This window comes from Echiichthys vipera, assembly GCF_963691815.1.
Source record: "Echiichthys vipera genome assembly, chromosome: 14".
Classification (NCBI taxonomy): Eukaryota; Metazoa; Chordata; class Actinopteri; order Perciformes; family Trachinidae; genus Echiichthys; species Echiichthys vipera.
Window position 1 is genome coordinate 20,201,208 of NC_139839.1, and position 16,024 is coordinate 20,217,231.

General features: G+C 38.0%; 1 protein-coding gene and 1 long non-coding RNA gene across 2 annotated transcripts in view; one reads left to right on the forward strand and one right to left on the reverse strand.

The window, feature by feature from the left end:
- Window positions 1-4,401: 4,401 nt before the first annotated feature.
- LOC310956450 (claudin-7-A-like) lies at window positions 4,402-8,850 on the reverse strand. The gene is made up of 4 exons (XM_083926672.1): window positions 8,385-8,850; window positions 5,976-6,140; window positions 5,793-5,877; window positions 4,402-5,452 (listed from the first exon to the last, which is right to left on the reverse strand). The coding sequence occupies exons 1-4, from the start codon at window positions 8,605-8,607 to the stop codon at window positions 5,302-5,304; spliced, it is 624 nt and encodes a 207-aa protein (XP_083782798.1). The 5' UTR covers window positions 8,608-8,850; the 3' UTR covers window positions 4,402-5,301.
- A 4,211-nt stretch (window positions 8,851-13,061) lies between these two features.
- The window catches only part of LOC310956965, a 62,250-nt gene continuing 59,287 nt past the window's right edge, over window positions 13,062-16,024 (forward strand). Inside the window, exon 1 of the long non-coding RNA XR_014593496.1 lies at window positions 13,062-13,143. This is a non-coding gene — a long non-coding RNA (uncharacterized lncRNA). The remainder of the gene's footprint in view (window positions 13,144-16,024) is intronic.

Here is a 16,024-nt window from a genome sequence, read left to right on the forward strand (position 1 = left end):
GCTCAGAAAAGTTGTTTTGTGGTTATTTGCACATCCAGTGTAAAAGGGTATCAAAGGGTACCGATGAATCCAGTCCAAGGTCCTGTGGGGGGGTCTATTGTTGACCCTTAAATGGGATCATTGTTGTACTTGATCCTATTTAAGGGTCAACAATAGACCTTACTTACTGACTTACTGTATATTGTCCTCAATACAAATTATACATATTTACATGATAAATACATTTATTGTTATTAAAACACATTTCAATTTCTCATTTGATATCTCACCCCCCACCGTTATTGTGAAAATGGTGCATTGTTGCATTATTGTTAAGCTAAGTTTGTGGCAAGGGAAAGGGTGTCATTGCCATTTTTCAAAATGGTGTATTTGAATTTCTGCATACTGGGATTCATAAATAATATTGGAAGTGCATAAACTGGGTGGTGGTTGGGTTTGGATTAGGGTCCTGAATTGGAAAATGCTGTCCTGGGAGTTTGCTTTGGGTTTTCTAATTTCAACTCAATTACCGTTTTGGGGAGTTGCTGGACATTTTTCCACTGCAGCCATTCTTTGTCTTTTAGGCTGGTAGTCATTAGATGTACTTGACATATTGTCCTGTAGCTTTAACACAAGAAACAAGTATCTTGCATAGGACTCCAGTCATTCATGAACTAGTGTGTGTGCATGTTTGTGTGTGCAACGGCACTTTTGGTAGTATTTTCACAGACATGATAATAAGGCCACTTCAAGATCATTACGCCCTTTCTGCTCATTTTTACCTTTAATGAGCCAATAAATGACCACCACAGTAGTGTAGTGCATCATTTACTGTCAGTGTGATAAAGGGGCGATGGGCAGTAATAATTCATCTTTATTAGTCACTGACTCACTAACACAGGAATGTATGCTGCGGTAGCCTGTATTCACAGTGACCAACGTTGTTGTTGACAAACTAAAAATGAATCAGCCTATGTTCATTTGATTAATACATCGCCAGAGTATACACCTACTGTACTCCCAATTATTGTCATTGAGTACGTTAAGGGGAACTTCCTTCCCCCAAAGCAAGTTTTCTCAAAGCACACAGTGTAGATATAAAGTCTCATGGTAGTAGAGTTAAACTAATAGAGTTCTCTGGCGTGGTTTCTTTGTGTGAGTTTATAGGACAGAAGCAGACCGGGCTCAGACAGTTTGGCCACTTAGGAGTGAAATCATTATTATTACTTTTTGGATACGGCCTGAGGGGAGGAAAGAAAAACGATTAGAGAATGGCAGGCAGAATGAGAACAGAGGGAAAGGAGAACTAGAGCAAGACACTGCTGGGGCTACTAAATCACAAGAATCACAACTCAAAGACATATAATGACAGAGTGAGGAGAGAGGAGACACTGTAAAAAGACAGCAGGAGTAAGAAGAATAAAGAGGGGAATGCTCCACTGCAGTGACAGCTTCTGCTTCTTCATGCACCAGCTTTAAAGGGATCTGAAAAGCAGACCCGTGCAAGCTTACACAATAATACCTTTACTGATATTTGAAACAGTAAGTCAGTATTTAGAATGTTCAGTACATTCATCCACCCATACAGTTTATATGGATGCTACTTCAACTAAAAGCAGGTACCTATATACACCACAAGGTGGCAATAGAAACCAAAGCAACTTTCATTTTGTTAGCCATTATGAGGCTGTGTATCCATCAACACAGGCAAGATGGCCTCCAGCCAGAGTTACTTCAGGTTCCTCCCTCACTAAGAAATTCACCTGCATCTAGTCCCTCATGTTTGCTTACTTACATTTCTAAATGCCAGTATACTTTATGTTTGAACATGTTCAGAATTGCAGCACATGCTAGCTGTTTCATAGCCAAATGGATTGTTGTATTTGTTTTGAAAAACAAAAACAAAAAAAGTGGCAATGGATAAAAGGAAATGTTTTTGGGGCAGTGTTCCTAGACCTAAAAAACGCCTTTGGCGCAGTAAATCACAGTACTCCAATGAACAAATTAAAACAGTTCAAAATGTCATCAGAAGCTCTGCAGTGGTTTACATCTTACCTGGAGGGGAGACAGCAATGTGAAGAAACATCTGAAAAAACTTTTCACAGAACAGAGCAGCCAGATTCATTCTTCAATGTCCTCTCCGTGCTAATGTGAGTGTGATGCATAACAATTATCATGGCTGTCAGTGGAGGATAAATTACATGTATATGTTCTGTTATTTATGCATGATGTTATTTGGAACAATTCACCACAATTCCTTTGTGAAGAGCTTGTTTCTACAGGTTTCTGTCATGGACATCACACGTCAAGTGAGTACTGGTCATCTGGTGGTTCCAAGTCCACGAACAAATGTAATGACGAGAACTGTTCTTTATAGGGCGTCCTCTGCGTGCAATAAGCTCCCCGTCAGCATTAGAAACCTTAAAGGATTCCTTATTTTAAACAGTTACTTAAACATAAATTAATGAATCCCTTTTAGATTTTTAGAATTTATTCGTATGAATTACTATCAGTTATTATTTTTTGTTTACTGAGTGTGAATTACTATTAGTTATTATTGTTTGTTTACTGAGTATGAATTACTATTAGTTATTATTGTTTGTTTACTGAGTATGAATTACTATTAGTTATTATTGTTTGCTTACTGTGTGTTGATAACTATCAGTTATTATTGTTTGTTTACTGTGTGTTGATTACTATTAGTTATTATTGTTTGTTTATTGTGGTGTGTTTTTCACTTATTCACTGTTTATTTATGAGGGGGCCTGTTTTTTTAGTTTGTTTTTTGTTGTTGTTGTTTATTTTGTTTTATTTTAGCTCTTTTTTTTGTTTTATTGATATAGTTGTTTTGTTTTAATGATATAGTGTGATTTTATGACTGTTTGTTTCAATTGTTGTCACTTCCTGTGTGGACCCCAGGAAGACTAGTGGTCACTTTGTTGAAGCTAATGGAGATCCAAATAAAGAATAAGATTAAGAATGTATCAGGGTCAATAGGGTGAAGTCCCATCTGCGTGCCAACAGCATGGGTGTACCGCAGGGGTCTGTACTTGGTCCTCTGTTGGTTTCTATGTATATAAATGACCTACCAAACTGCTGTCCTACTTTCAACTGCCAGATATATGCTGATGACACTGTTATTCATGTGTCCACTAAAACACCCAGCTTGGCAGGTGAGCACCTGACACAGGCATTACTCAGCATCTCCAAATGGCTTGAGCTGTCTCAGTTAACTATTAATGTGACGAAAACCGTTTCCACATGCTTCTCCATCTGTAATTGGCCTGTAAACAATGTACTTGTACGGATAAAACATGAAGTAATTGAATCGGTAAATTAAGTAAAATACCTAGGCATCATCCTGGATAAGAATTTAAAATGTGTATGTTGCAAAGAAGGTCAAAATAAATTGTTTCCATGTTATAAGAAGGGACTTGTCATGTCAAACGGCAAAATTATTTATGCACACTATGGTTTTTTCTCATGTGGCATACCGCATCACATCACGGTCACAAGCTTCTTCTACCGCATTAAAACCTATCTTTGCAGGGACTGGAAACCCATGAGATGGCATCACTGTGGCATTAAAAAAACACAACATTTTCACCTTTGACAACTTCATTAATTTCAATAATCTTAAATTGTTAAGTGTGTAAATAATCACGTGTCAGCGCTGTTTTCTGAATTTGCCATCAGGCGGCAGAGCTCTTGCGGTCTCGCTTCCATCAGTGGTGACTGTCTTGTCCCAATGTACAAGACATCTCTCGGCCAGTCTGTTTTCTCTTTAAAAGTGGGGAAACTATGAAACCGTTTGCCCACTAATTTAAAACTAGAGACTAGCAGCAACACTTTTAATAGAGAAATTAAATAATGGTTCAAAACAACAGTGCTCACACAAATAATTCACAACTGGTTTATTGTCTGATCATGCTGCCTTTGTTTTACTCTACGTATACGCTCGACTATCATTTTATTGCTGCTCTTTAACCACTGTATATAGTATTTTTTTAATTTTCAGTTTTCCCTCTTTAATATTTAATCTCATTTCTGTCTTTGATTGTTTTTTTTCTTTTAAAAAAAGCCTCCTGTTGACAGGTGTTGAAAATAGCAATTATGCTAATAATAATATGCATCCAGTTCATCCAATGAAACGGTCATGTCCATGTCAAATCAAATTTACTTACTGTACTTCTAGAAAACTACTTCAAGGATAAAGCTTGTGTATGGTATTGTGTACAACTTTTGATGTGTATAATGTAGTCTATAATTTTTGTATTTTTCCCATTTTTTTTTAACTTCTTTTAAAATTTAGTTTATATTTAAACTGTTTAAATTGTCTTACCTATTGAAATTCATTTTAAACTGCTTTCCATTTTATCCATGTTTACAGTTATTCATTTGCATAACAACAAGCCAGAACAGTAAATTTAAATGTTTTTATTTTATGTACAACACAAACTTTGCAAATCACAATTTAAAAAGTAAAAAAAGAAAAGAATGATGAGTGGAGCAACAACTGTTGTGACTTTAAAAAAGTGGCAAGAAGCCAAGGACATTCACACAAATTATTACAGAACAAGTCAACAAATGGTTAGCTCACAACATCTCTTATGTATGTATGCATGTCAACAAAAACATTGGCAACAGGAGTCAGTATACTGTAAAATTTATAGTTAAAATTTCACTCCGGCACTTGATTAAAACTAATTAGTCTACGGTGGTACTGAATGATTTGTAGCTTACATATAAATAATGCACAAATATATAGAAATAACGATAGCAAATTACTTCTCAGGCGCTAATGAACTACTATGCATTCAACCTACAGTCATAAATGGTAGAAGAGTTGTCCATTGCCACATCTGATTTATATTCAGTGCATTCAAACCATTCTCCCCAAACACACCGTACTGTACAATTTAATGCACTGTACAATGTAGCATGCGAAAAATATTTCTACATACCAAGTCGTATTACATCATGGGTGTTTCGTCTTAATTTTAACTTAGTGCTTTACAATGTGTCAACTCAGTGGATAGTATACTACATAGTATACAAGCCAGTAAGCACTAACTGTACCTCCGGACAGGGCAAGGCTGATAAGCTCTGTAAGAAGTAAACAGCCATTATTTAAACTTAAATGTATTTGTTAAAATAATACAGTAACGACACAGGGTAGCCCTGAAGAAACTAAGACATAAAATAAAAAAAGAAGGTACTGATCACCTCCTGGGATACATCTTTTCAATGTTTCAATCTCTGAGTTGGACAAGCACGAATGTCAAAGTGGTTCTTCAGCTAACCAACACCGAGTCCTGGCTTTTAAACGTATTCCTTGCTGCTGGGGGGTCTGGAGATGGGATATTTGGGTGTAGATTTTTCTCTTGGGCAGGATGCTGTAAGCATGGCACCTCCAACTACAGCCAGGAATGATCCAGCCCAGGCAATGAAGATGGCAGAACCAAACTCATACCTTTAGAGAGAGAAGATGCAGGAATTCAAAAAGGGTGAACAGATGCCAACAGAGACTACTACTACTAGAGGAGTAGCTGGACATACACAAACGTATGGATGTAGGATGAGGAGCAAAAATATTAAAGCTGGTATCTTAAATAAAGCAGCACATCTAACATGTTATGGATATGTATTGACATGGATATTGTATTCGGCCCAGAAAAGAAAAAAACAACTAAAACAGAACCATTACACTGGAAATTAGACATTTTTGCATTTGACTCTCAAAAGTGGTCTTGTGCAGAAAATGTTGCATAAAGATAGAAGTTCGGTTTCGGTTTGAATTGTCATGTACTTACTTGGTATTGACAGGGGTGAAGGGGTTGTAGAAGGCTTGGATGATGTCATGAGCATACCAAGAGCAGGCAACAATAGCACACAAAGCTGTGAGACGGTAAAGAAGAACATCACTTAAACTGTTAAGAGTCAAGAGAAAAGAAATAAAAACAAGCCAAGAGGAAAACAAGAAAATATCTTCTTACATCCAATCAGGATGATAATGCCACCAATCATGGCAATACGGGACTTGCGTGTCTTGTCATCTCCTCCACAGTTGGTGCACTTCATTCCCATGCAGGCTACGCCCAAGCCAGCCACCGTTACGATGATACTCACAATCATGAGGGCGCGGGTTGCCTGGAGGGCGCCTGGACAAGAGGACAGGAGAGGGTTAATTCATCAGTTATTGTGAGAATTGAATAGTCGGCACACAAGGTCACAGGTGTGGCCACACAACAGGCTTCACCAGAGTAAAACAAAAATGGTAATTTGAAATGAATTTCTAAAATAATTTGTGGTGATAGGGACTTCTATTAAAAGCCGAGTGTTGTTTTCATGTGTTTCGAAGCCATTTGGAGAATAAAAACAGTGTAAACATACATGGTCCCTGTACAACAGAGCAGCCTCTGTCTCCTGTGCCTCATTGCCGCTCCCTATAACAACGAACCACAGAAACTGGCTCAAGCCGGAAGCCCAAAGCAACTAGAGGGGGGTGGGGGAGTGGGTGTGAGGATTTGTATGCGTGCAAGTCAGAAACAGGTTTAACCAGGTTTCAGGTTTCATTCTAATAAAGACACTCCCAATTTCAGGTACTCGCAGCCCGCTTTTCAGCAGGTGGACATTTCATGGCTTCAAACTACAATCCAAAAAGAAAGAGACCCTCTCTAGAATGTGAAGAATGCCCAATGTGGCTTCAACTAAAAAGACTTACAATCTCGTCAATCACGTTTTGTATGGGTTGTTACTTAACTTCAGGTGTGAATCAAATGGATTCTGAGCAGGCAATTCTGAATAATGAGCAATTATTTGTTCACTTGCTCTATATCTAACCACAGCTTTAAATCACACAATGTTTATCAAAGTTGGTTTGTGTTCATGTTTGAAGAGGCGATAAGACAGTGTGCTGCAGATATTTTATCAAATGTTTTCATAAGCCAATAGATACATAGAAAATCGTTTGTGAACTTCTAACGCACAAGTCAACAAGTAAGTTAGAGATATTGTTGATGCAAAGATTAATACACAGGGTGGGACCTTTAAAACAAAACTGTACAGAATACTTCCCTGTGACATTCAGGCAGTTTATGCCTGAGGGACAAACAATCAGTTGAATTTAAAACACGTACAATTGAAGAATCCAACTGTCATGACACTGTTGACCCATTTAGCCACTGCTTTAAGATAACAGATAAGAGTCATAAAGACAGATATGACACTTAGACTTGTTATTTTTGACTTTGTTACAAGAAAATGTAACAATTGTTGCAACTTGACCAACATAATTACCAACGAATAACCAGTTCACTTCAGTTTTTTTCCGTGAACCGCCCACACCCCCTCCACACGCTTCCGCGGAAAATTGGCATTTTAGAATTGATCAACCTATTCATGCAGGTGTGCTCATACATTTGGAGAAATTAAACTAAATGCTGCATTTAATCCATCCCCCCCAGACATTATGTATTAAAGAGTCCACATTGATGGACCCTAAACATTGCAAAGAATGGTTGTGTGTCAATTCAATGCCCTGTAGGCCAAAGACAAAGCAACTGTTTGTGGAGCTGATATTCAGACATGTTGACTAAACAGTGGCTCATACAGGTGTTGTTTATCCTGCAAGTACCTATGCTGTGTAATGAAATTCCTACTCTGTGGGGCTTTCCACACATGCAGGAGGAGGGGTGGCTGGACAATGGCTACAGGACAATCATTGCCTAAGGTTAGAAGTGCAGCACAAGTCCCATCAGGTGGAAGGAAAGCAAGGATATTACACAAATTATTGCTGGCACCCAGCCATCCAACCAGCACAGTGCAGGTGAGGCCTCAGTACGGTTGAAACAAAATGAGTGCATTCTGAGTGAATGAAGAGAGGAGTTAATAAGTGACAGAACCGGTTAGTCCACGCCACAAGAGCCTGGTAACGGCCGAGAGTTGTAAAAGACTGCTCGCAAATAACTGTAGGAAATGGCCTACGGGGAAAAAGGGTTACTAGCTTCTTTATCCAGACAGGTGTATGTCAGTTTGTTACATAAGTTCATGTTACATTAACTCGGTTTTTGTACATGTGTATATAAAATAAATGAAAACATACAGTAAAAAACAATATTAACTTTTAAGCCAAGGGCGTCGCCAAGAAAAGCTTGGAATGATAACTGACACAGTAGCTTATGCCCATTATGTTAGGACGGTTGGGGTAGGTTACTCAGGCCTATGCAGGAGGGGGGAACGTATGATGCTCAAGGTAACATTTAACAGCTTTTCAAGGGCTCTGAAGCCAACAGGTCTAAGTTACCCATAATGCCGCTACAAAAATCTTTTTGCCACAAATACTTCGATGTGACAGGCCCTTACACTGATGGTCATACACTGAGTCCTATGAGGTGGTTACTTACTGTTGAGCTGCAGGATGGAGTCGTAGACCTTGCACTGGATCTGGCCTGTGCTCTGGAACGCACAGGACATCCAGAGTCCTTCGTACATGGCTATCGCCGTGATGATGTTGTCCCCAACGTAAGCAGACATCTTCCACTGGGGCAAAATAGTGCCAATAATCAGTCCAATTAAGCCGATAAGGGACAGGGCGAAGCCTAAAATCTGCAGACCCGAGTTGGCCATTTTCCACTTCTTCTTCGACTTGACGGCGGTTCAACAAAGACGACGTCCACCTGCTGTGAAGGTGCAAATCCCCCACTCCTCACGAGCTCACGGTGTTTCGAAAAGTCTGCCCTGTTGCTGACAAAGTTGGCTCCTCTTTTATTACTTTATTACGTTTTCCTTAGCTTTCTGAAATTAAGTTAGCAGACAACGGTGATGTTTCAACTTCGAAAGTCTCCCGGAGATTCTTCTTGCACCTGTTCCTCTGCCGCACCTTTAATGGGGAAGGAGCAGCGGGAGCGAGCTTTTTAAGGCGGTTTCTGTTACAGGTGGGCGTGGACGCGCACGTAGTTTCGACTCATCTGCCGTAACAGCAAACACCTGAAGTTTCATGATGTAAGTGTTTCCTGTGACAGACCCTTCACTGATGGGCATACACTATAAATAGAACAATATATATTCAGTTCATTTTGTTTAATATAGATTTGGTTTATATCTGTAATAAATATGAATGATGATACAGAAACGCATCTGAAGTATTATTCATGTTTTTAAAATAAATCTATAGCCTACTAAACCAGTACATATTTTTAAATTATTTGATATTACCAAAATAAAAGTGGACACTTAGAAGCCAACATAACTGTAAGTCTAACCAGGAAAGGCTTGGTTAGCAGAAAAACACATAAACATTCAAAATCGCCACACAACTTAAATATAACTACACATTGGATAAGGCTACAATATGTAACAATAGTACATACGGTATATTGTAGGTTAATGTATTTTGAATGTATTTGAGATATTTGAACTCCAGCCTCCTATAAGATTGAAAGAATGCCCTCACTCTCAGTATTTATAATATAAGCTACTATTTGCTGTAGGATAAACATATTTTCATGAATAGGTAAAGCACTGTGGAGAGAGCCGTGCTTGTATTATACAGTATATGCACACATAGCACCCTGCATGGCTTAACAAGAGTTATGGCTCCACATGAGTGCCTAATGAATTATTTTCAAAAATGGGAAATTGCATTAACATAAGTGGAAGTTGAGTGGAAAATTAAGTTACATGCAATTAGGATCTGAAGTCTAATGCACTGTAAAGTGTGATCATGAGTCCTTTTACTATCTACAGTATTTTGAGGACAATATGAATTGCAATATTTTCTGTAAGTAAGCTTTACTCTTTTTAACTGCTCATTTCTCTGAAATGTAACCTCAACTGTACTTAATAGTTTTTAATTATACACAAATGGAACAATAGACCTTTAAACATGGAGTTGGGTGCCACCAGAGATGATCACAAGTCACTTTTTACAGGTCCAAGTCAAGTCTCAAGTCTCTGAGGGAAGCAGCAAGTCCTAATCAAGTCTCTTATGGTTTTAATAATAATGTAGAGTTGGAGTATAATCATATTGTATAATTACACAAGGTCCCAACTAATGAGCTTAAAAGCTTATAATCTAGTATAAATAAACAACTTTTGCTGCTCCCTTTACCTGGAACTAATAACAGACACTCCTGAAACTTCAGGCCCTGATCTCATTGGATGATAAAGACATCTGAAATAACTTGGAGGCAAACACATCCGGCTGTAGATATTCTGAATGACATATTCATGATTAGGGACGATTTTTATATATATATATATATATATATATATATATATATATATATATATATATATATATATATAATATAAATTGAATAAGCCGCAACTTGGTCAACAATAAACCTGTAACATAAGCTTGCCTTTAGCTGACATTAATAATGAACATGTATTTCTCCCGGCCGCAGATGGCTGCAGCACCGGCAAGCAAACACTTTTCAAAAATATGTAATTTAATGAACGCCAATCCAAAATTTAACCTCTCACAAAGCTAACATTAGTCGTAAGGAGGTCATCCTTATGTTCCCGGTTGCATAAGCCTATGACTTCGCTGATTTAGTTCAGCATTTTGTTAAGGTTAGGGTCATGGTTTGGGGGTAGGGTTAGGGTCTACATAGACCTAGTTGCTGTAGAATTCTGTGGAAAAAATAACATCACAATACATAGGACCCTTTCTGTCAAAAGTGAACATCAGAACCTTTTTTCAAATGGACCCGGGAAACATAGGTACACTCCCGTAGCAAGCTAACAGTGATAGATTATGCAGCTTAGCCTAAGACACAGATGTCGCATTCGGCAATTTTTTTGTTTTGGCTTTGCCTTAAGTTATTAACGTCAAACAATATGATAAACGGTAATAAAACTGCAGCAGCAGACCGGGGTTAAGTAGGCTGGGACTGGAGTGAATATCTGTTGAATACAGTGGCGTGCAGTCCAAATCTCAAACTTGCATCCCCAATCTCTGGGTGCCATGAGCTGGGGAATCCACTAGCACTAACAGCAAACTATAACTGGATTGTGGACCAGGCAAGTGGAGCCAGTGCCTGGGGCTTCGGACTGCCAGGGACCCTCCAAGTGCATGGAGCATGGCCCAAGACTTTGTCAGTAGTGTCAGACCTTGTCAGACAGCTAAATTTCGTCAGTCTAGATGATAGTTTTGCTAGAAGGAGGGCAAGAAAAACACCTTTATAGGAAAAATGGGGACCTCCAAAAGACATGTGCCCAGGTTTTGTGTCCTGGAAGTAATAAGCCAAACCAAAGCTTATTTTGGAAGTCATTTTGATGCCTAATCCTTACCATCACCTGTTGTTGCTTAGACAGCACTTTTTGTTTCCTAAACGTGACTGTCGTGTTATCATATTAATTTTTGTGCATGACTTTTCGTAAGATATTATATGAACGTGTATATAAGAATGTGCTGCACATGACCATGATCCAGCCCTGCAGGAAACATGTTTTTATACAGGATCATTTTGTAATTTTGTTGGCTTTGTCATTTTTTAAAATATTCAACACGTTTATGTGTGCGTAACTGTCACTCGAGTTATAGCCAGGACATTAAATGGCCCTACACTGCTCTGACAGATGTGTGTGCTCTTTCTGCCATAGGTCAGCAGAATTTAAATCCACTCTGCCATTTTGAAACCTGGAAACTCAACAAACTGCAGCAAGTGTGACTCGCAGGCTCTGGAACTGTTAGATAAACAGTTATAGGTATGAGTACTGTGCATCGATGGGTCTTGTTGTTATGATAATATATAGAGCATACAATTATCATCAGTACATCAGATGTACTGTAGACTTTTAATGAAACTATCACAGTTATCACCATTACTTGGAAATCAGATTATAAGTCAGTCTGTATTGATACTGTATTGACTCAAATGTTAACTGAACAATGTATGACTAAATCCTCCGCTGTCATAAACAACAATGTGCGTCATCAATGTGAGTACATTTACTCACTGATCAATACAATGTGTTTGTACCAGTCAGCTCCCACTCCTGACTATGTTTATTATCTGTACCTCTCACTTCCCCTTTAGACACTCTTCTGGGGTGGTGGTGTAAAAAAAAAGACAGAAGTTATTTTTTTGTCTCTCCTGTAAATACTGGTATGGTATGGTATGTTTTACTGTCAGTTTTGTAACACTCTTTTCCATTAGTTTGTAATCTGTCTTCATTTATTACTAATTACGTGAGCACTTATGGGCACCTCCACCACCACCACTACCAAAAAAATCGTTTCAACACACTGAAAAGGTGAAGATCCAAGAGGCTGGGAGTTTTTTTTTCAGGAGCATTGTGCCCTGAGGGTGAGTTTTTTTTTTTTTTCAAATGACAGTTTGCTCTCACCAGTACACCACAACAACATGACAGGAAATCCCAGGACTTTAATGTCAAGTGTTTGCTATGGAATTTAATTTTCAAATGAACTCTTCGTTGCATATATAAATGCGTACACTGTAGGAGGAACCATCGACCCTGAGTATTTATAAATTAGGTACATTTGATGGAATGGTGCCTGTAAGAATCGGTTTCCCTTTTGACTTCATGTTGTATTGTACAGTTATGGTTTGGCCTGGCACGTTTGGAAGTTGATTCAGTTACTTCACCAGCCAAACAGGTTTTTTTGAGCGCCTGCTGCAGCCATAAGAAAACATATCATTTGCCACCAAAATCTATTTCACAAGCACAGGCATGTGAATTTCTCACAGACTTTGCATAATAATGTCTAAACATAACCAGGTATTTTCAGCATTTGTAGGTACTATGATACTTGCGCAACATTAAGACTTCCTAGATTGATACAGACAGTCACTCTGAGTCATCAAACGCTGTAGATAAGAGACAGGTAGTAAGACATAGATATTTTTTACTTGTCACAGGTTTCTTGCCCAGTCACATGACTCATCTGAAGAGAAACAGTGTGACTGAAAGGAACATTTACATGTGTTTACCCTGCTTCACAGGGTGTGTCTACGCTGGGTCAGCTGTCTCAGCTGTCTCAGTCCTCTTCAACAATTTATTCACAATGCTCTTAAAGGAAAATACCAAGTTCATCAACTGTTGAACTGAAAGTTTTTTTGTGACCACATTTGTTTTGGTTTACCTTTTCCCCTTTTGCATTCATTATGGAGGAGAACACATCAAAAAAATCATGTAAGTCAAATATTCTGTTGACATTGCATATAACACTTCTATCAATTGTTTTCACATATATTGAGACGGAATTAAATACAAAAATAAATGGCATAAATAATGCAGAAAAGGTGAAAAATTGGTAGGTGACGTATATGAATTTAAGAACATAACAGTGCCTTAAATTGTGATTACTGCAGCATTCATAATATTTGATGGAAATCAAGAAAACCAAATAATTAAATAAATACAATACATGCACATATTAACATTGACATATACAGTATACACATACACCTAATTTTAATGGTTTTAATTATTTTTACTACTAAGTTAATTTTTCATGTATACCTGCACTGCAGGCAATGTAATTTCATACAATTATTCACACTACTGAAAAGTTCTTTCCCAGCAACTAATGAGATGAAGTTTGATCTGACTGTTACTGAAGTTACCTGAAAAACCTTGCCCCAATTCTCCTTTGATATTTTGAATCATCATTTTTTCCCCGCTAATATTTTTTTCCAGTTAGGATTAAACCTCACCATGTGCCACTTGTGTGTTGATGTAACCGTAATGACTCATTGCAATCCTCTTGATGAATCCCAAACAAACAAACACAATGTGAGATGCAATTCTGCCATCTGGTGGTTATTGTGATTACACTGTATATTGACGCTGTAAACAGCCATTTTAGCTCTTGTGGCTGTAACTAAGGCACCATATATGATTCGGGTTGGCTGTGGCTCAGTTGGTATTTCATTAGTAGTGCTAATATCTGAAGGGTCGTGCGGTTCGATCCCCGCCTGCCCTACCTGTGTCATGGTCGTTGTGTCCTTGGGCAAGACACTTCACCCACTTTGCCTTGTATGAATGTGTATGACTGCTGTTTGTTTGAGGAGGTGGTTGGAGGGGCCATAGGCGCTGATTAGCAGCCACGCTTCCGTCAGTCTGCCCCAGGGCAGCTGTGACTACTAGCTTAGTTTACCACCACCATGTATGTCTGTGTGAATGAATGGAACCTGGACTCTGTAAAGCACCTTGAGTACTGAGAAAGGTGCCATATGAATCCAATCCAATCATTGATGGATATTCATTCTGTACAAACAAACCTGATGACCATGTTTGAGGACAATTTCAAGTAGATTTTTGAAATTATTTATTTGACTTCAACCCATGAGAGACAGTTGTGGATAAAATCTGCCACCTGAGAGAAAAAGAAAAGAAAAAGCTATAAATGTTGTTACTGTAACTGTAAGCTATGGGAGATAATCAACAATGATCATACAGTTAGAAATGTTTGCATTGTGTCCACATGCAAATCTATTTAACATTATTAATTAACTAGATTTATAAATGTTATATGTGGGCCTACTGTATAATGGCTTGATTAAAGCCGCAGCTGTGAAGTGCTTGATATTACCCCCTTCACTATTGTAGCAGAAAAAATATGACACTCAGCACCTCATTCTTTTCATTCAGAAATAACTGCACTGTAAAGCACTTTTTATAAAGAACAACCGCACAAAAATGAAGTAAAAAAAAAAAGACTGGCATTTGATTGACTACACTGACATAAGATTTCTATTTTCGATTATGAATTAAAGGAATGTCCATTGGTGTTTGGTGCATACAATACTATATACCAAATATGTGACATCTATTTATGCCGATTGCAAAATATGGAGAAGAAGATTGTATACTTGCAGGAACACTGTGTAATTTAGACAGTTATGTGACATCTTTGTAAAATATTTTTCCTCCGTCTATTTTATCATTTCACTATTTCTTAATTCAAATATAAACTTGAAAAATAGTTGTCATGGTGATATTTGTTTGTTGTCTGTAATTCCTTTCTAAGCCTATAAATGTATAATAGAATACCAAATGGCTTTTGTCCATTATCTCATCATTATCTGTTGCCTTGCTTTGTATTACAATAGTTTTTTTATTGTCATTGATATATCTTTCTTCATAGCAATTATTGATACAGATACATAATTTTCATACTTGCTACCTTCCCCTAAATGCACTTCTGGTGACTTTATTAATCATTTTATGATCGTTTTCCATCCATCTGATGCAGCGTTATTGACATTAATATCAATGAAAGAGTTGATTGCGTGTTGTCAGAAGACATTCAGTGCTTGGGAAAAACAGAATTAAATGCAACACATGCACATAAAACCTCCAAGGTTGTGATATTCCCACCTTTGTTCAAATTTAGCATGTAGATGCCTATAAGGAAAACATGTGCATGCTGAGGGTAATTGGTTCCTCCAGCTATCGTGAGAACTATATTTGGTTTAATGCCTTAATCCTTATTTGCCGCATTAAGAAATATAATGCCCCATTCAGTCTGAGCGCAGACTGCTCCTCTCTGTGTGGGTTTACTGAGAATAATCTCATATAAATGCACAAGTCATGCTTCCATGAGATTTGAGATGTCCCAGGAAAGCACAGGGAGGATCAGAGGAGGGAAGAGGTCTGTCTGACCCTGACTGAGGTCACGTCTCAAAGAGGAACTTGTTGTGAAAGTTAGTGACAGCCCAGAGCGCACAATAATCTGCCAGATCAGATGCTTTTCAACTTCAGTTTCTTATAGAGTATGACTTGTAGCTTAATTATCCCAGTTTGTGGGACGTGAGCCAACATCCATTTACCACGGTTATCACTGAGAGATTGTAATGTTGACTGCAGGGTCGCGAACTAGAAATAATTGCAGCTATTCATGCATCAGATATGTTTTGATTAAATAATCTTGGTTTTTGAAAAGAGAGATGGCTTTTCTGTAGATCAGGCAGATTTTAGTTTGTTAATCTCAGACCAGATGCACACTGTATAAATGTCTGAGCATGTTTACATCAAAGTTTTCATACATCTTGCCAATTTGCCTTATGCT